At 44.3% G+C, this 25,758-nt stretch overlaps 1 protein-coding gene across 1 annotated transcript in view; it reads right to left on the bottom strand.

Moving 5' to 3' along the window:
* PPM1E (protein phosphatase, Mg2+/Mn2+ dependent 1E) overlaps positions 1–25,758 on the bottom strand; it is a 252,569-nt gene that overhangs the window by 49,059 nt on the left and 177,752 nt on the right. Inside the window, exon 3 of the mRNA XM_044285294.1 lies at positions 24,439–24,638. Within this exon, the coding sequence (XP_044141229.1) occupies positions 24,439–24,638 (200 nt within the window). The remainder of the gene's footprint in view (positions 1–24,438; positions 24,639–25,758) is intronic.

The raw sequence follows: 25,758 nt of genomic DNA, 5'->3' as shown, positions 1-25,758 counted from the left end.
GAGTGGCAAGGTGACATAGGGTGGAGATGGCAGTAGCAGCAGCATCAGCAGACCACATAGTAGCAAGATGACATAATGTGTAGATGGCAGTATCAGCATCAGGAGGATACCACAGAGTGGCAAGGTGACATACTGTGGAGTTGGCAGAATCAGGAGGATACCACAGAGTGGCAAGTTGAAATAAAGATGGCAGTAGCAGCAGCATAAGGATACCACAGAGTGACAAGGTGACATAGTGTGAAGTTGGTAGAAGCATGAGGAGACCACAAAGTGGCAACATGACATAATGTGGAGATGGCAGCAGCAGCAGGATACCACAGAGTGGCAAGATGACATAGTGTGGATGTGGCAGCAGCATGAGGAGACCACAGAGTGGCAAGGTGACATAGTGTGGAGATGGCAGTAGCAGCAGCATCAGGAGACCACAGAGTGGCAAGGTGACATAGTGTGGAGATGGCAGTAGCAGCAGCAGCATCAGGAGGATACCACAAAGTGGCAAGGTGACATAGTGTGGAGATGGCAGTGGCAGCAGCAGCAGTATCAGGATACCACAGAGTGGCAAAGTGACACAGTGTGGAGATGGCAGTAGCAGCAGCAGAATCAGGAGACCACAGAGTGGCAAGGTGACATAGTGTGGAGATGGCAGTAGAAGCATCAGGAGACCACATAGTGGCAAGATGACATAATGTGTAGATGACCGTAGCAGCAGCATCATGAGGATATCACAGAATGGCAAGGTGACATAGTGTGGAGATGGCAGTAGCAGCAGCAGCAGCAGCAGCAGCAGGAGGGTTGTTTCGGGTATCCCAATCAATACTTTTATATAGAATTGGTTCGGTATCAGGAGTTTAGTTTTTTCGGTACTAGGCTAGGCTGTCCACAGCGCAACATGTTCAGTGGCCAGAGTCAGTGGAGAAGGAGGGAGGGAGGGAATCCCTCCCTCCTATGACGCAGCCGCCGCAGAGCCCAATAAAATTAGCAGGCTCTGAAGCTGCCTAAACCACTGCCACCAATGAATGTGTGGCTAATATTAAAGTCGGAGGAGGGATGGGGGAGGGTTTACTGCTGCACCATCTCAGCTAGTGTGCTCGGCGAACGGCAGCAGCAGCAGCAGCAGCTTGCTCCTCCTCCTGAGTCTTGTGTTCTCCAGTCCCCAGCGATTAGTGCTATGTAAAGCAGCCGGCACAGTACCCGTCCCACACCCCGTCCCACACACTGCAAGATTATTAGCCTGCCTCAAAATAAAGGCAGGCAAAAAACATGTATCAGGGAGCCAGCAAGATTTGGGGTTAATGTGACTCATTAACCCCAATCTTACCACTACAATGTTTTAAACATGATGGGGGTCACTTATTTTTAATCAGGCTGGGCACACGCTTTTGGACTGGACCCCATGTGCCTCACATTAATAGTAAGTGACCCCCAAAGTACCATATCACATAATGGGCCACATGGGGTTAATGTGAGTTACAGAATACAGGCCACTTAGGCTACCTTCGTACTGGGGCCGGACCTCCAGTCCACTTCCATTATAGTGAATGGGTCTGGAGCGGACCTCCGACGGCACAGTGGGCTAGCATTAGCACCGATCCGGCAGGCTCCCCTGCCGGAAAAGGCTACCGCAAGTGTGAAAGTAGCCTTATTAATATGAGGCACATGGATTACATTCATAAGACTGTGACAAATAGCAAGTGACTGTTCATGTAGCTCATGTTGCCCATTATGCATTTTCATAAATCCACCCAAAATCAAGCGGCTTGCCTTGGCCTAGACATGTGTGATCGATTAGAAAACCACAACAAAGAACGAACATATGTTATTCCTAACGTGGCCCACACCACAATGTATATCATGTAGCAGCGGACCTCACAGCCTCACACATTTACAACCATCTGTGCTGATTTTTATAAAGCCCATTCCCCCCCCAACCACCACCACTAACCCACCTAGTAAATTAGGTGTGGTTTAACACTGAAAAATATGCATAATTTTTTTCACAACTAGAACCACACTGAAGACCGACCTAAAATTATGTGCCACAAGCAAATCATTATGAAGTTGTGAGCAGTGATGGCCAGTTCGCCGGGGAACACATGCGGGCTGCCATTTTAAATCACAAGTCCGGCGATGCACAGGTAAGGCTACTTTCACACTTGCGTTCGTCGGTCCGCTCGTGAGCTCCGTTTGAAGGAGCTCACGAGCGGACCCGAACGCCTCCGTCCAGCCCTGATGCAGTCTGAATGGAGCGGATCCGCTCAGACTGCATCAGTCTGGCGGCGTTCAGCCTCCGCTCCGCTCGCCTCCGCACGGCCAGGCGGACAGCTGAACGCTGCTTGCAGCGTTCAGCTGTCCGCCTGGCCGTGAGGAGGCGTGCGGATCCGTCCAGACTTACAATGTAAGTCAATGGGAACGGATCCGCTTGAAGATGACACCATATGGCTCAATCTTCAAGCGGATCCGTCACCCATTGACTTTACATTGAAAGTCTGAACGGATCCGCTCAGGCATCTTGCGCACTTAGAAATTTTTCTAAGTTATTAATGCAGACGGATCCGTACTAAACGGAGCCTCCATCTGCATTAATATGATCGGATCCGTTCAGAACGGATCCGATCAAGCGCAAGTGTGAAAGTAGCCTAAGTCCTTACCTGTGCCTGCGCCGCGAGCCGGTCTGAAACAAATGTGGTCACCAGGAGCAGGCAGTTCAGAGAACAGCCCGATGAAGGCCCCTGGCGGCTGTTCTCGGAACTGCCTGCTCCCGGTGACCGCATCCATCACTGGTTGTGAGTGTGACTGTGAATTTTTGAACAATGCAGCAATATAAGGTGCGAATTTACTAGTACTGCACCTCTACATGCTGTAATGGTACCACTTGTTCTAGGCGCAGTGAAAACAAAGAAGGCATAGATACACCGTCGCCGTTAATGAAAGATGCAGAACTTGTCTGCCGGTCACATCCACCACTTGTAGAAAAAAAGGCCTCAGCAAGGACGCGGAGTGAAGTGTGGGCATATTTTGCCTATATCCCTGGTGAAGACGGGCAGCCAACAGACACAGAAAAACCTGTATGCAAAAGGTGTTACAAATCTTTCCATTGCAAAGCAGGAAACACCAGCAACTTGGCTAAGCATTTGGCAGACAATCACCCTGACCTCTACAATGAGCTGAAAAGTCAACAGGTTAGCCAATTTTAGGTCTACCCTACCTACCCATGCTCTATTCTTAATGGGGTTGTCTCACTTAAGCAAATGGCATTGATCATGTAGAGAAAGATAATACAAGGCACTTACTAATGTATTGTGATTATACATATTGCCTCCTTTCGGGGCTGCATTCACTTTTCCATCTCATTATACATTGCTTGTTTCCATGGTTACAAGTCACGACCACCCTGCAATCTAGCAGCAGTGGTCGTGCTTGCATTGCAGGGTGGCTGTAACCCCTGGAAACGAGCATTGTATAGGGTGATGGAAAAATTGAATAAAGTCAGCATTGAGGGCAATATGGAGAATCACAACACATATTGTATTCATATTGTATTCATTTTACAGGATAAATGCCATTATCTGAAGTGAAACAACCTTTTGTAAGTGATGAATGATGATTGACTTCTATTTTCCTTACACAGAAGAAGAAGCAAACCCATTCCACTACATCATCCAAAAATAAACCCCCTCAGGCTACTACCATTATATCTGTGCTCGAAAGACAGCGGAAATATGGCAAAGACTCCAAGGAAGCACAGAGACTAAACAAAGCTGTTGCCGAGTACATCTGCATGGACCAAGTGCCTGTATATACGGTTCAGAAAACTGGATTCAGAAACCTGGTACAGCAGTTAGACAGAAAGTATGATATGCCTCGGAGAGCCTACTTTATGCATTCAGGAATACCAAAACTCTACATGGAGATCAGAAGAGTGGTTGAGGCACAACTGGTTGAGGTTCCATTCTTTGCTTGTACTACAGACCTCTGGACAAGCAGAGCTACAGATGCATTCATGGCTCTCACCAGTCACTTTATAACGGAAGAATGGGAGATGCAGTCTTGGTGTTTAGGCTGTACAGCTCTGTACACAGATCCTACTGCTGACAGTTCGCATGAAGAATTTGAGGAATCCCTAACTGAAGAGACCTGAACATATCCAAAATGTCTAGAAAAACAACAGATAATGTCTCTAACAACATCAGAGCGTTTGAAGAATACAGCTGGGTCCTATGTTTTGGTCACAATTCACACCTGGCAGTAAGCAAAGCCCTGGATATTGACAGAGTGGCGGCGTGTCTCTCTGCCGATCAAATAAAATGAGCTGATCACTGAAAGAAAAACAAAAGGCACTTCAGATACCCGAACACAAGCTTATTCACGATGAACTGACCCGGTGGAATTCCATTTATCATATGGTGGAGAGGTTCTGTGAACAGCAACAAGCCGTCTTTGCTGTCCTGGCAGAGAAGCGGAAAAAAAGGTATCTTATTCCAAAGAACACTACACTGATGTCACCATTCTGGAGACCGTCAGAGATGTGCTCGCACCAAAAAGCGATTTCACTGATGCGTTAAGTGGAGAGAAAGACCCAACCCTATCTTCTGTTCTTTCTTTGAAATCGAAAATATATGCTTGTGCAACTGAGGAGGAATCTGACAGCATCCTTGCCAGAGAAATTAAACAAGGGGTCATAGATGACATGAAAAAGAGGTACGAAAGCAAAAATTTGCAACTCATTCTCAACACTGCTACATATTTAGATCCAAGATTTAAGGACTAATTTGTGTCTATTGAAGAGGAAGTAAAAGGAGAGCTTCTGCAGAGAGCTTCCATTCTACAGCTACCAGCAAGTAGTGGAGCAGAACAGAAAGATGAAGAAGAACTTGCAGTGGCACAAGTCACTAAGAAAAAAAAACAGATCTCAAAAGCTTGTTGGCTAACATTGTGACGGAAAAAAGGGGGTCAGCATCAGCAGGTGGTTCTGTGGATACCAAACATACATCATCTGACAAAAGCCCTAGAGCAATGCTTTGCAATGACTTCTTCTTGTACAAACAGATGAAAGAAATTAGTCCAGAAGAAGTCCCACTAGCCTGGTGGAGGAGAAATGCCTCAAGTCTGCCTGTTCTTGCCCACTTTGCAAAAGCGTATCTATGCATTCCCGCCTCTAGTTGTGCATCAGAACGAGTATTCAGTACTTCGGGCCTAATCTGCAGTCCAAGAAGAATGAGATTGACTGAAGACCATATCAACACACTTGTTTTCCTGGCTAGTTAGTGTGTCATTTCAGAAAAGGCCATGTTTTAGTTTGTGTTATTTATTTTTTGTAGTTTTATTATAGCAGGGTGCCATAGAAGGGTTTGTCTGGTATTTTGATATTGCTGGCCTATGCCAAGATAGGTCATCAGTATCTGATTGGTGGGGGTCTAAATCCTGGCACCACCCTTACTCTTGATCAGCTGTGAAGAGGCTATGGCACGCTGGTGAACGCTGCAGCCGCATAGTTTATCACAAACCCTGACAACCCCTTTAATTTAAAATACTTGTTATGTACAAAAAGGGTGATAGCACCCATCCCGTGAGGGAATCTATAGGAGAAGGGGGAACCAGAACATACGCTTTATCTAAAGAAGACCTACCTTTAGTACAGGGATCAGCAATCTTCAGGACTCCAGCTGCAGTGAAACTACAACTCCTAGCATGCAAACATGCTCGACTGTTCTAACTCCCACAGAAGTGAATGAAGCATTCTGGGAGTTGTAGTTTCTGAACAGCTAGAGTGCTGGAGGTTGCTGATCCCTGCTCTAGTATGACAGTTCTCCGTTTGGTTTTTGTTTTTAAACATTTTTTATTGATTTTATTATATAACATATGATGAAGCATATCCAGCTGTATTGTGTACATAACTGAAATCAATACAAAAGTTTGTGTCATCTGGTAAGATATAGTAAAGCAATAGTACAGTATATCAATACCTACAACATTGTATGAAATACCACCAACTTTGTCGTACATGAAACCGGTCTCATTCCTATATTGATATAACATCCAGTAAGATATAACATGGCAACAGTGCATTACCTTTCTAAATAAAGCTTATTATTAGGTATATCTAGGATCATTACATACAATGTTGAACATGATCCAATGATTGTACATCAGCCAGTAAAATATAACATTGTCACGATAAATTGCTAAACTTTAACTAAGTTCCCTTACTCCCCTTCCTGCAACATTTTCCTCCCCCCTCTGGATGTGTCTCATTTCCCCCTTTTCTGTTTTTTTTTTGGTTTGTTTTTTATTTTTGTCAAATTCTATTCTATTGTGACTGGATACTATACCTATATTACTTTTAAATTTCCCAGTTTCCCTTTCAGATCCGTTAACAGATACCACTCTGTGTGTTGAAAAATTCACATGAGATTTTGTATCTCTCCATTTGACAGGTGTTTTCTCATAAAGGTTTTCCATTTGTTCAGAAAGTTTGTGGAGTTACAATTCTTGTGTTTCTCAGCTTCCAATTGATCCATTAATAAAAAGTATCTCAGTTGTCCCTGGATTTCTGTGTCAGAAGGCGTGTGTGGCCCCAACCAATTGTATAACATCTCAACGCTACTAGTAAGACCCCATCTATTAATCTAGGTATGTTCACATTTTCTGTATAACTGTGAAATAATACCACTAGAGGTTCACATGGTAATTCTATCTGCCATGTAGCTTTAATCCATGATGTGACTCTACTCCAGTAAGCCTGTACCATTGGGCAAGCCCATATGCAATGATCTAAATCTGCTCTTGGCTTATTACATTTAGGGCATGCTACTATCTTTTTTGGATTCACATCTGAAGTAGGGATATTAAAAGCATATATTGCTCCGCGTGTCAGCTTAAACTGAGTTTCTCTCCATCTCTCACACGGTACTGCTCTTCTCACTCTTTCCCACCCTTGGTCTGTACAATCCATACATCCCAGTAATGGTTTCCATCCCTGAAATAAATGTGGAATACGTTTTCTGTTTTCTCTTTCCCTCAAAGATCTATAGATATCTGAGAGTGGGATTTTATGTTCCTTTAGTCTTGGCAGAATATCAAAACAGTTGGAGACAAACTACTGCTGTACATCTCTCAGCCTTGATTTACAAAAGGTCATAATTTGGTAATATTGTAAAGCATGCCCCATAGGCAAACCGCATTTATCCTGTAACTCTATTAGGGACATATAACGAGGTTCTTTGTCATTATGTGTTTTAAGGAATGTATATTATGTGTTTTAAGGAATGTAGGCCCATGACCTTTTAGCTACGCCCCTGATGATCACCATATTTGAAATAGCTTATTATTTTTCCCTATATCAAATTCTGGGTGTTTCCAGAGAGGCATGTGTTTGGATGCCAAAAACGAAAGTCCTTCTCACCTCTTTCCAAGTCACTATAGTATCCCTGATCACCACCGATGTTTTTATATCTGAATGTAGTAGAGCAAGTTTGGAATGCAAGGGGGCTCCTAAATCCCATCCTTTGGCTAGTTCCTTTTCTAATAATATGTTCGAATACTGGGATGTCTGACCTAGCCAATCTCTACAATGGCAAAAAAGGCTTGCAAAGTTATATCTCCGTATGTCTGGGAACTATATTCCTCCTTTATTCAATGAGGCCCATAATTTTTTCAAAGCTATTTGCGGTCTACGCCCTGACCACATAAATCCGGAAAAGGCCTTATTTAAGGACTTAATGCCTGTATGTCTAAGTAAGATAGGTATAGTTTGCATCGGGTAAAGCTTTTAGGAAAACTGATCATTTTTATCAGGTGACATTTACCTAGTAAAGACAATTTGCCAGCGGGTCAGCTCTTGTTTTATCTGATGTATCAGTGGAGTATAATTGAGGGAGTATAGTGAATGGGAAGAGCATCCTATCTTGATCCCCAGATAGGTGATAGGGTTTTTGGCTATTGAAACTGGGCACCCCCATATCTTAGTCTCCCTCCTATTACTTTCTGGTCCTATATATAATAGCTCACATTTTCCCGTGTTCACGCTGAATCCAGACAGTTCGCCAAACTCCCTTATTGCTTCAAATATCTTGTTCATGTCCCTAGAAGGATTAGCTAGAAACAGAATTATGTCATCAGCAAAGAGTGATATATGGACTTCATTTGAGCCTAGTTTTATTCCCTCAAATACATCCGCCGATTCCAAGTAGCAGGCTAGTGGTTCAATCGCAATGTTAAAGAGTAGAGGGGATAGGGGGTATCCCTGTCTTGTTCCTTTTAATAATGTGAAGGGTTTTGATAAAAATCCTAGCAAAGCTATTTGCGCCTTAGGAGCGCTATATAGGGCTTTTAAAGGCTCCCGTTATATGCATTTTATCTAGGACAGCTCCCAACCAACTCCATCCTACATTATCAAAAGCCTTTTCGGCGTCGATAGTCAGGAGAGCCGGTGTCCCCTGGCCTATTTGTTTTCAATTTGTTTGGTCCAGCACAGTAAGAACTTTACCCATATTAAAAACTGATGATCGCCCCTTTACAAAGCTCACCTGAGAAGGCCCAACCAGATCAGGTAATATGTTTGCCAGTCTATTAGCCATTATTTTTTTGAAAATTTTATGGTCCACATTTATTAGAGATATTGGGCGGTATGAAACTGGTTGCAAAGGATCTTCCCTGGTTTCTGTAAAAGTTTGATATATGCTGTGTTGTTATCACGGCTGAGGATGGGGAGAACCCTCAGCCGTGCGGTGCCAGGAGATGGAAGGGTCAGAAACAGAATTAGGGAGCAGGTCACCTCCTAGCGCTTCCCTAATCTGACCCTGACTCCTAGCTGCATGGGCCGCCCTTAAAGGTAGGAGGGCCCATACTCAGGAATCTCGGATCCCTACTGACCCTCCGTCGTTCCCTGAGCTAGGAGCTGGGTAGACAGCCTGTTCCTCCAAGACACGGAGAAACAGGAGTCTAATGAGGCCAAGCTACAAAGGAAACAGAAACACCTTATGGCAGTGACAGGCAAACGCAATCAACACAACACTCACCTGTCACAGACAACACAACCAGGAACCCATGTGCAGGTGCTGTTGTTCAGGACACCAACAAAGAGAGCACAGACATCACACAGGGACCCGGACCATAAGCTGCAATAATACAGAAACCCCACACACAACTAGATAACACCGAATAACAAAGATTTATGACCAGAAGGGAGGCCCCCACTGGTAGATGGTAAAGTAGCCAGGAGGATGTCTCTAGCAAGCATGGCTGAAGCACCCTCTCTGACTACTGCCTTACACTGAGGCTTTATAGGCCAAGAGGCCACACCCAATGGTCAGACACACCCAGTGACTCACACACACACTGGGAAGGGAGTTAACCCTTCCAGCACCAAGGAAGGGAAAACACCACCTTAAAGAGAAAGTGTCCAACACTAGAACACACTGTGGCTATTGCCGCTGGCAACGACATGGGTGGCAACTGTGTCCTGGAAGTCAGCCCGAAGGCCGGGACACTGCCACCATATGTACACACAACGACCAAACGTTGCCACGGGCAACCACAGTGCAGGAAAGGTGTCAGTGCACACCACACAAAACACAGAGTGCACACAGACAAACAACAGTGCATACAAACACGCACACAACTCCACGGGAACCGCACACATAGCTGTTGTCCGCGGCAACAGCACTTGAGGCAAACAACATCATGACTCAAGCTGCGGTTGAAACAACAACCCCATACCGCGGGCAACTGTATGCAGCTCCCAAGGAGTCACGGCCATAACCGTGGCCGTGACAGTTGTTGGCTATAGACCTATCTTGGCCTTCCAGGATTTTATTATATCCTTCTGTTAATATTTGAGCTATATCTACTCTTAGTATTTTATAAAACTCTCCTGTGTACCCGTCAGGTCCTGGTGCCTTTCAGGATTTCAACTTACAAATAGTTAGAGAGACTTCCTCAACTGTGATAACTATCTTGTATTTTTGGGATAGAGATCTAGGAAGGTATTTGGGGGGTTCTGAGCTGGAAGATCTCTGGCGTATAGATTTTGGTAATAGGTCCTAAAAATATCAAGAACTTTTTCAGGCTTATTGTGAAGTTGTTCTTGATGATCTTTTAACGGTAAGTGGGATGTTCCTCTCGGTCCCTTAGACAGTCTCGCTAACAGTCTACTTGATTTATTCCCAAATTTAAACAGATTAGATTCTTTTTTCGATCTGTACATATCTTCCCACCGGGAATACCATAACTCAAAATCTTTCTTGGCTAATACCGAATCTTGTTTGTTCTTAATCGTAAGGGGATTCAAGAATGCTGTATATGTTTTACGGAGTGTCTCTGTTACCTCATCTAATCCCACTTTAGTTTTAGCTTTCAGGGAATGAATATATGAAATCACCCTCCCTCGCAATACTACCTTCGCCATGTCCCACAGGAGAGAAGGAGTATCTACATGTTGTGCATTATCCGTAATAAATTCCAAGTACCAGCCCCTTAGCAACTCTACAAAAATATCATTTCCTGAATCTGGTCCCTTATGTCCAGTTGTATTAGGACATGGTCAGAAATAGCCATGTCTAATATTTTGGAGTTATGGACTCTGGATTACAAAGCTGAGGAGACCAGAATATGGTCACTCCTAGACGATGAGTCATCTGGTATTGAATAAAAAGTATATTCTCTTCCCTCAGGGGTCCTGTCACCACCAGACATCTGAGAAGCTCTGTCAGACGTTCTTCAGAACCTCCTGCTTGAGGTTCCTTTTGTTTTGCTTTCGTTTTCTCATCTCGTTAGCCTCTCTCAGCTGTCATGTAGTTGCACTGATTGCATCCCTTTAAATCCCTTCCCATACTGCATCACTTTGCGGTTTATACAACTTCCTGGAGTGTGTGCATGCTGGATGCTACTACTGAGTCTTCTACAGATAAGTTTTGTTCATTCATTTGTGTTTTCCTGTTTGTTGGATCCCAGGTGACCCTGACTCCCTCCGTATCAAGTGTAGGGAGCCGGTGGTCGTGTCCCCTCACTATTATAGGGTGTTCAGGTGTTATACAGTCGAGGAACGAGGATATGCGATCATCTCCCATTGAGATTTTTGTATAGGCTGAGCAGTTAGGGAGAGAGCCAGGTCTGTTGCAGGGCTTTCCCTTTGGTTCCTTACTTTTGGATCCAGTCAGTCGGATCTTCATTTTGTGTCTACTAGTTTTCTGTACACCTTCCGTGACAGGTACCCATCCGCCATAGGCCCATAAAATTATTGTCTTGAATAAATGTGACCATAATCTCTAGCTGCCCCTTCTGGTGCCTTTCTATTTTCTCTTCTATCTATTACCGTATTCATGTCTCCTCCTACTATAAGGTTTAATGTATGATCCACACCTATTACTGAGCTAAGATCATTAAAGAAAGTTTTATTTTCCCCATTCGGACATTTACTAGGCACATCTCTCCTGCTGAGGATTTAATGTAATCCTTCTGCCATCTACCTTCATTATCTGTGTCATGTTGGAGTATTGTATAGTTTAGACCTTTATCGAATAGTATTAGGGTCCCAGCCCTTCTCGCCATCAATGGTGGCAGAGTGGCAAGGTGACATAGTGTGGAGTTGGCAGCAGCATGAGAAGACCACAGAGTGGCAAGGTGACATAGTGTGGAGATGGCAGTAGCAGCATTAGGACACCATATAGTAGCAAGATGACATAATGTGTAGATGGCAGTAGCAGCAGCATCAGGAGACCATAGAGTGGCAAGGTGACATTAGCTCAAGTCAAAATAATGGAGTGAAAAAGTCATCAGGATGGTGGCAGAGTTTCAAGGTGACATAGTGTGGAGTTGGCAGCAGCATGAGGAGACCACAGAGTGGCAAAGTGACATAGTGTGGAGATGGCAGTAGCAGCAGCAGCATCAGGAGACCACAGAGTAGCAAGGTGACATTAGCTCAAGTCAAAATAATGGAGCTAATAAAAGTCGAAAATTTGCGCCTTTTATTGCCTCTGAACTATGCTCGCCAGTTTCAGGAAAGTGGGTGTGTTTTCTTATGTAAATGACTCTCTAAAGAGATTTACTATTGCGACAATTTAAAAAGTCGCTAAAAATTGCACAATTTCACTCAGTGAGGACCATGCTTATGCGACTTTTTAATAGAACATGTGACTTTTTCGTAAAGACGTGCGACTTTTGTAAAGCTGCTTACTGAAGGATAAACTGCTACCGTCAAATTACATTTATCACAGTACTAAAGGACAATTAGACATATGTAAAAGTGGAGTAAGATATCAGTGTAATGATAAATCTGGCCAGTGTGGAGATGGCAGTAGCAGCAGCAGCATCAGGAGGAAACCACAGAGTGTCAAGGTGACATAGTGTGGAGATGGCAGTAGCAGCAGCAGCAGCTTCAGGAGACCACATAGTAGCAACATGACATAATGTGTAGATGGCAATGGCAGCAGCAGCAGCATCAGGAAGATACCACAGAGTGGCAAGGTGACATAGTGTGGAGTTGGCAGCAGCATCAGGAGGCTACAGAGTGGCAAGGTGACATAGTGTGGAGATGGCAGTAGCAGCAGCATCAGTAGACCACATAGTAGCAAGATGACATAATGTGTAGATGGCAGTAGCAGCAGCAGCAACATAAGGAGGATACCACTGAGTGGCAAGGTGACATAGTGTGGAGTTGGCAGAAGCATGAGGAGACCACAGAGTGGCAAGGTGACATAATGTGGAGATGGTAGTAACAGAAGGATGCCACAGAGTGGCAAGGTGACATAGTGTGGATATGGCAGAAGCATGAGGAGATCACAGAGTGGCAAGGTGACATAGTGTGGAGATGGCAGTAGCAGCAGCAGCATGAGGAGACCACAGAGTGGCAAGGTGACATAGTGTGGAGATGGCAGTAGCCGCAGCATCAGGAGAATACTACAGAGTGGCAAGGTGACATAGTTTGGAGGTGGTGGCAGCATCAGGAGGCCACAGAGTGGCAAGGTGACATAGTGTGGAGATGGCAGTAACAGCAGCAGCATCAGGAGACCACAGAGTGGCAAGGTGACATAGTGTGGAGATGGCAGTAACAGCAGCAGCATCAGGAGGATTCCACAGAGTGGCAAGGTGACATAGTGTAGAGATGGCAGCAGCATGAGACCACAGAGTATCAAGGTGACATAGTTTGGAGGTGGCGGCAGCATCAGGAGGCCACAGAGTGGCAAGGTGACACAGTGTGGATATGGCAGCAGCATAAGGAGACCACAGAGTAGCAAGGTGACACAGTGTGGATATGGCAGAAGCATAAGGAGACCACAGAGTGGCAAGGTTACATAGTGTGGAGATGGAAGTAGCAGAAGCAGCAGCAGCATCAGGGGACCACAGAGTGGCAAGGTGACATTGCTTGGAGACGGCAGCAGCAGCTGCATCAGGAGACCACAAAGTGACCCGGTAACAGAGTGGGGCGGTGGGTGGCAATACTAGTACCCGCTGATGAAGGTGGGTGAAATAAGGAGCACTTGGCATCAGATGTGTGGCATCTGGAGGGTTGCAGCATCAGAGTAGTAGCTAAGGCAGGTAGCCAGAAGAAACTCTCTTTTATCAAAGTGTTGGTGTGGCACCATGGATGATCTAGTCTGATGCTTTAGAAATTGGTGGTTGGAAATCCTGGCTGATCCACCCCTGATTCATCTTGACAAAGGTCAGTCTCTCACATTTTGGGTGGACAGGCGAGTTCTCCTTGGGGTAACTATGGCCCCTGCCGCACTAAAAACCCGCTCTGATGCCACACTACTGGCCAAGCAGGACAGCTTTTCTAGGGCAAACTGCTAGCAGCGGCCACAAATCCAGTTTGGCTACCCAGTAGTCCAGCGGATCTTCAATGTTGGGTGGCAGGGTGCTGTCAAAGTATACCACCACCTGCTGGTTCAGGTCCTGCTCCAGGTCTACCTGCTGCTGCTGGTGAGTAGTTTCTTCACTATGCGGGTGAAGAAAGCTACTAGTTCAGTTTGTCCTCCCTCTCGGTGGGTGTAAAAAAGGCCCCAATTCTGGACCAGTAGCGAGGGTCCAACAAGGTGGAGAGCCAGAAGTCATTCCTCTGCCGAATGGTAACAATTCGGCTGTCACTACGCAAGCAAGTGAGCATGCATCGCGCCATTTGTGCAAGTGACTCGGACGGACTCCCTGCCTCCATCTCCACTGCATACTGCCACGGTGTGTACGGGTCCTCTGTCTTGTTTTCCTCATCGCCCTGTAGCTCCTCTGGCTGCTACCGCTCCTCCTCCTGCTCTCCTATCAGCTGGGTAGAAAAAACACCCATTTGGCTACACATTGCCTGTGCTCCAATGTCCTCCTCCCCCTCCTCCTCCTCTTTCAGTTCAGGGCTCATGTGGCTGTGAGATGGAGGTGCCATGTCTCCTGTCCCCTGACCAGCTATAGTTACCAGCATCTGTTCCAAAGCAGTGGAATGACGTTGTTCATTCTGTAGTCCTGGTGATTGACAAATAACGTAGCCTCCTCAAAGGGCCTAAACAAACGTCAGGTGTCACGCATGAGCTGCCACTGGCTGACATCGAAGTTACACAGTGGAGTATTCCTATTCGCTTGCCTCATCTCTGTTCATATAGTCGATCCAACATATGGATGGTGGAATTCCAACGGGTGAAAATGTCGCATATCAGCCTATGTTGGGGGATGCTGTTCTGCCGCTGCAGCTCAAGGAGGGTGTGCTTTGCAGTGTACGAGTGGCTGAAGTGCATGCAAAGTTTCCTGCTCATTTTTAGCTTGTCTTGCAGATGGGTGGAACACTTCAGGAACTGCTTGACAACCAGATTGAACACGCGTTCCATGCGCATGGCTCAGCCTTCCTTGACACAGCGCCGACATCATGTTCTTCCCGTTGTAGGTCAGCATGGTTCCGATTTTCAGTTGATGCGGAGAAAGCCAGGATTCGATTTCTTGATGCATCACACGGAGCAGTTCCTCCCCTGTGTGACTCCATTCGCCAAGGCAAACCAGGTGCAGAACAGCATGACACCGCTGAGCCCTGCACATGTGGTATTCTGGAGGGGCACTGTGACTTCTCCCTGCAGTGGAGGCTAAGGACACGGTGGAGGATGAGGAGGCAGAAGCAGACATTGTCGCCGGACCAAGGGCGTGACAACGTGGAGGCGGAAGCGGCGTGACCTGGCCAAGTTGCTAGTGTGACTGTTCAGGAACCACATTCACCCACTGGGCCGTAAAGGACATATACTGTCCCTGACCGTAGTTAAAGCTCCACACGTCGGCGCTGCCGTGAACTTTGGGAGACACCGACAGGTTCAAGGACTTGCCCACCTTCTTTTCAACATATTTGTGCAGGGCTGGTACTGCCTTTTTCACAAAGAAATCACGGCTTGGGACTCTCCACCTCGGCTTGGAACAAGCCATCACTTCTCTGAAAGGTGCAGAGTCCACCACTTGAAAAGGGAAGGACTGCAGCACCAGCAACTTTGACAGGAGCACGTTCAGCTTCTGCGCCATTGGATGAGTGCACGCAGCACGCATACTGCTGTCTCTTGGCAATCGCTTCGGTGATTGATCGCTGACGGAATGACTGACGAGGAGTAGGAGCAGGAGCATTTGGACCAGCAGAAGATGGGAATGACAGACAGCTCCCTTCAGCTGAGGTGGCGGAGCCTTGACTGTCTGAAACCGGGTGCGTGCCACTGGGTGATGCAGCGGTAGCTGCGGCAGGCTGGACCGCCACATCGGAGCCACGGTTCTCCCAGGCCACTGCATGGCGATGCTGCATATGTTGACGCAGGGCCGTAGTGCCCACATTGGCACCCTGGCCATGCTTCACCTTCTACCCACATATTCTACATGTGGCCACGTTATCCTCCTCTGGCAGCTTAATAAAAAACTGCCACACCGCCGAGTAGGTGATTTTCCCCCCAACAGTCCGCACTGACTGACTGCTACCGCTACTGCCTCCGTAAACCCCTGCACCACTACTTCCCGGGCAGGTAGGCTGCTGCGAAGCAGGTGGTCTTCCCTGGGCACGTTTGGCTTTCGACCTGCAACTGCTGCCACCCTGTTGACTCCCAGCCATGCTACCACGCAGCTGGCTCAGCCGCTGCCTCACAGGAAAGCTGCCACCATCTTCTCCTAATGATTATTAAGCCCCTTCTGCACCCGGCTCCCGTGCAATCGGCTTCATCATCATCATCATCAAGTAATGTCTGCACGTCCCTGATGTCCTCCTCAACGGTATCTGGGTCAGGAGCCTGACTGCTCGCAACACAAGCTCCTGCACCACTCTCCTCACCACTACTTGCCCACCTAGTGGAGGAAGCGGCGGATGTCTCCTCCAGATCTTGGCTGGGCAGTAGCTGCTGACTGTCCTCTAGTAGCTCTTCCTCAATGAAAGTGGAGCTGAGCCCACAGCATATAGTACTTCTCGCGGTGAGGGAACAGAAAAGGACAGAGTCAGGTTGAGGACAGGTGAGGGCACAGGGCCTGCTCCCGGGCCATGCCAACTAAGAGTTGTGTCTTATGAACCCACCGAGTGTTGGCTGGGGCTGTCTGATGTCACTTGGGATGACGTGGATGACCGAGCTAACTAATCAAGAACCGCTGGGTTGCTGGTCAAGACACGACCGCTAGATGACACTGGGAGCTCAGGCCTATCGCTGTGACTCCTGCTGCCACGCCCCCTTACTCTGCTGCGACCTATGCATGCGCCCGAAACATTCAGGCCTCTGCCACTCCTCTGTGCAAGGCCTGGCACTTCTCTGTCTGACATACTTGTAGCTGAACTACACTAATTAAACGGAACTTAAAACACCCCTAAAAGTGACAAATATATTTTTATTTTTGTACTAAAATAGTCCACTAAACGCTTTCACTACAATTAACTGCAGAAATTCACTGAGAATATATTTTTCCTGTTGTACTGAAATACAACCCTATACACTTTGACCAGGAAAAAATTAAAGAGTGAAGTATGTATATATATTTCTTGAAGTTCTGAAATACGCCCCGATTTGCTTTAACCAGAAATAACTGCAGAAGTGAAATGCGTATATATTTTTCTTGTTGTACTGAACTACACCACTATACGCTTTCAACAGAAATAACTGCAACAGTGCAGTCCATATATATTTTTCTTTTTTTACTGTAATACTGCAACAGTGCAGTGCGTATATATTTTTCTTCTTGGACTGAAATAGGCCACTATACGCTTTGACCAGAAAACAATCGAAAAGTGTAGTGCATATATATTTTTCTTGTATTTAAATACGCCCGTATACATTTTCAACAGAAATAACTGCGGAAGTGAACTGAGAATATATTTTTATTGTTGTACTGAACTACGACGCTTTAAACAGAAATAACTGCAATAGTGCAGTGCTTATATATTTTTCTTGTTGGACTGGAGTAGGCCACTATACTATTTGACCAGAAAAAAATCAAAGAGTGAAATGCGTATATATTTTTCTTGTAGTTCAGAAATATGCCCCTATATGCTTTCACAAGAAATAACTGCAACAGTGCAGTGCGTGTATATTTTTCTTGTTGTACTGAAATACACCCCTATACCCTTTCACCAGAAATAACTGCAACAGTGCAGTGTGTATATATTTTTCTTGTTGTACTGAAATACACCCGTATACGCTTTCAACAGAAATAACTAGAGAAGTGAATTGAGAATATATTTTTCTTGTTGTACTGAACTACAACCCTATACGCTTTAAACAGAAATAACTGCAACAGTGCAGTGCGTATATATTTTTTTGCTGGACTGGAATAGACCACTATACGCTTTGACCAGAAAACAATCAAAAAGTGAAGTGCGTATATATTTTTCTTTTTTTACTAAAATACGCCCCTATATGTTTTCATCAGAAATACCTGCAACAGTGCAGTGCGTATATATTTTTCTTAGTGTATAAAATACACCCCTATACGCTTTCAACATAAATAACTGCAGAAGTGAACTAAGAATATATTTTTCTTGTTGTACTGGACTACGTCCTAATACGCTTTCAACAGAAATAACTGCAACAGTGCAGTTTGTATATATTTTTCTTGTTGGACTGAAATAGGCCACTATACGATTTCACCAGAAAACAATCAAAGAGTGAAGTGCGTATATATTTTTCTTGTAGTTCAGAAATATGCCCCTATACGCTTTCACAAGAAATAATTGCAACAGTGCAGTGCGTATATATTTTTCTTGTTGTACTGAAATACGCCCCTATACGCTTTCACCAGAAAAAAACTGCTGAAGTGACCTGAGAATATATTTTTCTTGTTGAACTGAACTACGTCCCTATACGCTTTCACCAGAAATAACTGCAACAGTGCAGTGAGTATATATTTTTCTTGTTGGACTGAAATAGGCCACTATACGATTTCACCAGAAAACAATCAAAGAGTGAAGTGCGTATATATTTTTCTTGTAGTTCAGAAATACGCCCCTAAACGCTTTCACCAGAAATAACTCCAACAGTGCAGTGCATATATATTTTTCTTTTTTTACTGAAATACGCCCTATACTCTTTCACCAGAAACAACTCCAACAGTGCAGTGCATATATATTTTTCTTGTTGTACTGAAATACACCCCTATACGCTTTTACCAGAAAAAACTGCTGAAGTGACCTGAGAATATATTTTTCTTGTTGGATTGAACTACGCCCCTATATGCTTTCACCAGAAATAACTGCAACAGTGCAGAGAGTATATATTTTTCTTTTGTTACTGTAATACGTCCCTATACTCTTTAAACTGAAATAACTGCAACGGTGCAGTGTATATATATATATTTATTTTTTTACTGAAATACGCCCCTATACGCTTTCACCAGAAATAACTGCAACAGTGCAGTGCGTATATATTTTTCTTGTTGTACTGAAATACGCCCCTATACGCTTTCTACAGAAATAACTGCAGAAGTGAAATGCGCATATATTTTTCTTGTCGTACTGAATAAGATACTAAGATACAGACGTGGACAAAATTGTTGGTACCCTTTGGTCAATGAAAGAAAAAGTCACAATGGTCACAGAAATAACTTTAATCTGACAAAAGTAATAATAAATTAAAATTCTATAAATGTTAACCAATGAAAGTCAGACATTGTTTTTCAACCATGCTTCAACAGAATTATGTAAAAAAATAAACTCATGAAACAGGCATGGACAAAAATGATGGTACCCCTAGAAAACACAGAACATAATGTGACCAAAGGGACATGTTAATTCAAGGTGTGTCCACTAATTAGCATCACAGGTGTCTACAACCTTGTAATCAGCCATTGGGCCTATATATATGGCTCCAGGTAATCACTGTGTTGTTTGGTGATATGGTGTGTACCACACTCGACATGGACCAGAGGAAGCAAAGGAAAGAGCTGTCTCAAGAGATCAGAAAGAAAATTATAGACAAGCATGTTAAAGGTAAAGGCTATAAGACCATCTCCAAGCAACTAGATGTTCCTGTGAGTACAGTTGCACATATTATTCATAAGTTTAAGATCCATGGGACTGTAGCCAACCTCCCTGGACGTGGCCGCAGGAGGAAAATTGATGACAAATCTAAGAGACGGATAATCCGAATGGTAACAAAAGAGCCTAGAAAGACTTCTAAAGAGATTCAAGGTGAACTTCATGCTCAAGGAACATCAGTGTCAGATCGCACCATCCGTCGTTGTTTGAGCCAAAGTGGACTACATGGGAGACGACCAAGGAGGACACCATTGTTGAAAACGAATCATAAAAAAGCAAGACTGGAATATGCCAAACTACATGTTGACAAGCCACAAAGCTTCTGGGAGAATGTCCTGTGGACAGATGAGACAAAAATCGAAGTTTTTGCCAAGGCACATCAGCTGTATGTTCACAGACGAAAAAATGAAGCATATCAAGAAAAGAACACTGTCCCTACTGTGAAACATGGAGGAGGCTCTGTTATGTTCTGGGGCTGCTTTGCTGCGTCTGGCACAGGGTGTCTTGAATCTGTGCAGGGTACAATGAAATCTCAAGACTATCAAGGAATTCTAGAGAGAAATGTACTAGCCAGTGTCAGAAAGCTTGGTCTCAGTCGCAGGTCATGGGTCTTGCAACAGGACAATGACCCAAAACACACCGCTAAAAACACCCAAGAATGGCTAAGAGGAAAAAATTGGACTATTCTAAAGTGGCCTTCTATGAGCCCTGACCTCAATCCTATTGAGCATCTTTGGAAGGAGCTGAAACATGCAGTCTGGAAAAGGCACCCTTCAAATCGGACACAACTGGAGCAGTTTGCTCATGAGGAGTGGGCCAAAATACCTGCTGAGAGGTGCAGATGTCTCATTGACAGTTACAGGAAGCGTTTGATTGCAGTGATTGCCTCAAAAGGTTGCGCAACAAAATATTAAGTTAGGGGTACCATCATTTTTGTCCATGCCTGTTTCATGAGTTTATTTTTTTACATAATTCTGTTGAAGCATGGTTGAAAAACAATGTCTGACTTTCATTGGTTAACATTTATAGAATTTTAATTTATTATTACTTTTGTCAGATTAAAGTTATTTCTGTGACCATTGTGACTTTTTCTTTCATTGACCAAAGGGTACCAACAATTTTGTCCACGTCTGTATAAGCCACTTAAGGCTTTTCAACATAACAGTTGCAGCCCAATAACAAAAAGCTGGAATGACAGAGCTGTCTAATGACTATTTGGATCCCCAAATAATCGTTCCCTGCACTTGTAAATCACTTTCCTATCAATGTCATTAGCGCCTTCTGACGTCTCTCCCTGCACTAAGATGCTGTGAAAGGATTCCTATCCTTTCCTGGCACTTATAAATAGTTTTTTCTCTCTTTTTTTTTCCACTTGCTGTCCCTAGCGCCTTCACACATCTGTCCCCGCATTCTGAACGGAAAATGTCAGAATCTAAAATGGCTGCCGTATTTATAGGGCTGTGACATCAGAGGGCTGGATGGCTGCTGATTGGGAAGGCGGGATCACCCAGATTGACATGTCTGCATGCAGCCAGAGTTCCTTGCCCCATGTCCTCAGTCCTCACACGTGTAACCGTCATTTTAGGAAAATTGTGATTTGTTACCACGAAGCATGAGTTGCGAATCTAATTTTTCCTGAAATTCAGATTGAATTCCACTTCGTCGCTCATCTGTAATTATAAGCAAAAACTACAGTTTTCGAAGAGTTTTAATCATTGCTTTTATGGGTTCCTACACAGGCATGTTAAATATTATAAAGCATTCTTAACCCTTTCATGACCGGGCCCCCAAAAGGCCTGAATGTCCAGGCAAATTTTTGTGATTTTGTGCATGTGGTGGTTTAGTGGCCCTAGCTTTTTTATTTGTTTGACTACTGTGGGGATTCGCTGTGGTAGGCTGGGTAAGCGGACACAGTACAGAGCTACAAAACAGTTCTTGAACACAAGTTCAGTGTTTATTCACACAAGCAGGTTAACAAAAACAAAAGTCACCTTAGGTTTTAAGTCCTGGTGCTCAATTCACACTGTGCCGCGAGTACCACTTAAGAAGGTCCAGTCCTGGTGTTTAATTCACACTGGGCTGTGGGTACCGCAGAAGAGGGACAAGTCCAGTTGTTTGCTGACCTGTCCTTCCAGACAGGCCACAAGCCAACATCCAGCCCCAAGCCTCACACACCCCCTACTGCCATCCAGCTGGCCTTTTAAGTCAGCTGTCAGGAAAGCCCGGGCATATGAGATCCGGTCCGGTGCTTGACCTCACCTGGGTGTCAATCAGTCCAGCAGCACATGCTGGGAGGAAAATACCTTCCTCTCCACACCAGACCTTTCACTCTGTCACATAGCCCAGGGGTGAACACTTGCCAAACAGTGCACCTAGGACAGGGCATCCACGTTTCCCTGTAACCAGCCTACTCTGTGCTCCACTGTGAACTTGAGGTTCTGCAATGACAAGAACCATCTGGTGACCCGGGCATTCCTCTCTTTGGCTTGACTCATCCACTTGAGAAGAGAGTGGTCGGTCACCAGACGGAAGTTTCTCCCCAACAGATAATAGCAGAGAAACTCTATTGCCCATTTGATGGCCAGGCACTCTCTCTCCACTATGCTGTATCTAGTCTCAACTGTGGTGAGCTTGCGGCTTAGGAAAACAACGGAATGCTCCCCCCCATTAATTTTGTGAGACATTACAGCTCCGAGGCCTACTTCGGAGGCATTAGTCGGTACCTGGTGCTCAATTCACACCATGCCGCGGGTACCGCTTAAGAAGGTCCAGTCAGTCCTGGTGTTTAATTCACACCGTGCTGCGGGTACCATGGAAGAGGGACAAGTCCAGGTGTTCGCTGGCATGTCCTCCCAGACAGGCCGCAAGCCGACATCCAGCCACAGGCCTCACACACCCCCTACTGCCATCCAGCTGGCCTTTTAAGACAGTCAGCTGTCAGCAAAGCCCAGACCGGCATATGAGATCCTTGGTGTTAATCAGTCCAGCAGCACAAGCTGGGAGGAAAATACCTTCATCTCCACATCAGACCTTTCACTGTGTCACACTACCAAAATAATTTTTGCGATTTTTTTTTTTCACTTTCACTTAATTTTTACTAGAATATTTTTTAGAGTTTTTTTTGCCTTTCTTTAGGTTTAATTTGGAAGAAAGCCGCTAATTATTATTAAAATGTATTTTTTATTATAGCTTTTTATTTCTTAAATATTAAAACTGACACAAAAATGAATTATTGCAATGGGTTCCCAATTTTGTGACAATCATTTTCATATATAACATGTATAGGTTTGAGCGAACGGGGCGACTATGGTGACAGTTTCTGTTAGCAGCTGCATTTTTAATTTATTTTTTCACATTTTTTTTATTTGTATTTTTTATTATTTTTTTTACTTATATTTAAATTTATTGGCACATAATATGTCCCCCAGGAGGTCATTAAAAGACCTCTGGAGGACACTGACTTTATTTTTTTTCACTGTTTCCACTGTAACTGGGGCATCCACATTACACACAGGCAGAGCTGATTAGGGTCTTCTTAGACCCTGCAGCTCTGCTCGTGCCCCAGACACCCCCGGCAGTCACGTCACCGCCATGACTAACAGAGGAAGCGGCTCTGCATTTTCCTGCTCTATCCCCTGTGCTCGTGCAGCACTGTCCTTGTTAAAGATGTGTGAATTTTATTCTATATTTTGTATATCTAGGATTGTAATGAGTTAACTTTTTCTACTTCCAAGTGCCCACCCACCCCCCTCTTTGTTTCAAGACTGGAGAGGAGAGAGAGGGGGGCAAAGAGCTGTGCTGTGGGAAGTGTCTGATTTCTCATCTTTCTACAGGTGTTCCATAGAGTGTCAGGCATTGCCTTATGCATGAACAGGTGGAATGCGTAAGCCAATCATATGGATTGATGATATGTATATATTATTCACTGCCTATAGAGAAGCACCTCTTTGAAGTGTCACATATGACGTGGGCAGTATTCTTGTTAGAATAAACTCCATTACAAAATGGCGATGGTAACCAGATGTTTACATTAGTTCACATTCCAAAGTGGTACTCACTGCGCAGATGTTGAAGTGTTATCTCTGTTTCTCTTATCACTTTTTCCTTTTTGACCAATGAAACAATGTTTTAGCCTCAGAGAGGACTGCCCTCTTCTGAAGATTCATATACGCTTAGTCCATGTAATAAAGTTAGAGATTGCTTTGACCAACTTTTGTGTCAGTGTCTAGTCTCTCAGCCACGCGTGGATATTAACCCCTGGGGGGGGGGGTACATTGATCTGGAACACCAGAGTGTATCTAAAATGCCCTAATTTAGGGTGGTTTTAACATCCTCCCATCACACGAGAAGGCAGAAGCGGTACTAAACAGCTCCTGTCTTCTCCTCAGGGATGCCAAATCTGCCTTCTTATACATTCACATATTCCCAACCATCATACTGTAAACTTCATAGTCTGATTTGCAATCTAGGAGCCTGCAAAAGCTGGGTAAGAATCTCTGTGAAGCTGTGATGGGCACATCTGAAAAGCTATGCAGTGACCAAACCTCTGGATAGGTCATCAAAATCAGATCGGCAGCGGTCTGACACCCCACCGATCAGATGTTTGAAGAGGCTGCAGATCATGCAAGCACTGTGTCCTCTTTTTTACCTTGTTTACCCACACACAAGCACTGTGGCCTCTTCAAACATCTGATCGGTGGGGGTTCTGTGTGTTGAACCCCCTCCCCTCCATCTGATATCGTTGACCTATCCTGTGTATATGACACTGTACAACCTCGTTAAACTCTAACCAATTACTACAGTCCTCAGTCCTCTGGTACAAGTCCCCAGCAATAGACAAAGTTGTCAGTGATTTACATTTCTTGAATACTGCCAAGTTATAATTATAAAATAAGCAAGGCTGTTACACATACTAACAAAATAGATAGCAGCATGAGAACTTTACTTAGAAAATATTGTATATCCTTTATATTTACATAAATGTTTAATACCTCAAGGTTGAAGAGGATGTTAAAGTCTGGGATGCAGACATGCTTGTCCTCCATCTTCCTTCGCATGTTTTTGATAGCATGAATTGATGTATCATAGTAAAGATGTGGTTTGGGGCACAAAGGAAAGTCTTTCACCCAGCTACAGCAGATCTCATGCAGCTTGCTGAATACAGCATGGGCCAGTTTCACCGTCTCTAGCTCTAGAAAGTAAGCAAAGAAAGAACAGGTAAAGTAAAATGTATCAATAAACACCATTAATAAGGAATAATATTTCAATAGTCTTTAAATCAAGTTGTGATTTCAAATCACAACGGGTCCAGGGACTGCCAGGAGCCGTCATGGCACCCAGATCAACCCCATTACCTACAAAAGTATGCTTTGTGTTTACAGGCAATTCCAAATGCCTAATTTGACTTCCTTTCTTCGTCCCAGACTAATAATGACACAGCACTGATCTTTATTTGCATGACTTTGCTGCTATTTTAAAGAAAAGATAGACCTATAAAAAAGAATTGACTATATTCACACAGTCTCTGCATGCTCCCAAGTTTGTCAGTAGTTTACCCTGTGGATGATGAAGTCTTTGTACATCTATCCTCAGTTCACCAAACAATCTGGGAACTACACTCTGAATCCAAAGACATAAAAAAAATACAACCAATAAAACCTAAAATAATCTCCGTTTTGTCTTTGTTATTTGCTCTTGTTCCATCAGATATCAAAATACAATAGAAAACAGTGCATTTTCTCACAGGCTGCAGCCATGTCTTCTCCCTCTCCTCCTCTGATGCTTGTGCACATGAGCCAGGGAGTTTAGGAGGATGGGGCTGGGTTTAGTCTGGATAACTTTTGTCTACACAGTGAGAATGGCCATTTTGTTGGAAGGAATCTCATAGTTTGTAATATTTATTTGTATTTATTTTACGCTCTTATATAGTCCTGCTATATTCCGTAGCCCTTTACAGACATTAGCATCGTGCAAAATAGATTTGGTAACAGTGTCAGCCAGTGCCAATACTAACCTGCTGTAGTATATACAGTGTCTCACAAAAGTCAGTACACCACTCACATTTTTTTTCAATATTTTATTATATCTTTTGATAGGAAACACTGAAGATATGACACTTTGATACAATGTAAAGTAGTCAGTGTACAGCTTGTATAGCAGTGTAAATTCTGTGTGCCCTCAAAATAACTTAACACACAGCCATTAATGTCTAAACTGCTAGCAACAAAAGGAGTACACCCCTAAGTAAAAATGGCCAAATTGTGCCTAATAGTTTATGTGGCCATCATTATGTTCCAGCACTGCCTTAAATC

Source organism: Bufo gargarizans, chromosome 3, assembly GCF_014858855.1.
Source record: "Bufo gargarizans isolate SCDJY-AF-19 chromosome 3, ASM1485885v1, whole genome shotgun sequence".
In the NCBI taxonomy this organism is placed as follows: Eukaryota; Metazoa; Chordata; class Amphibia; order Anura; family Bufonidae; genus Bufo; species Bufo gargarizans.
The sequence above is the reverse complement of the archived record's forward strand: the minus strand, read 5'-3'. Positions and strand labels throughout refer to the sequence as shown.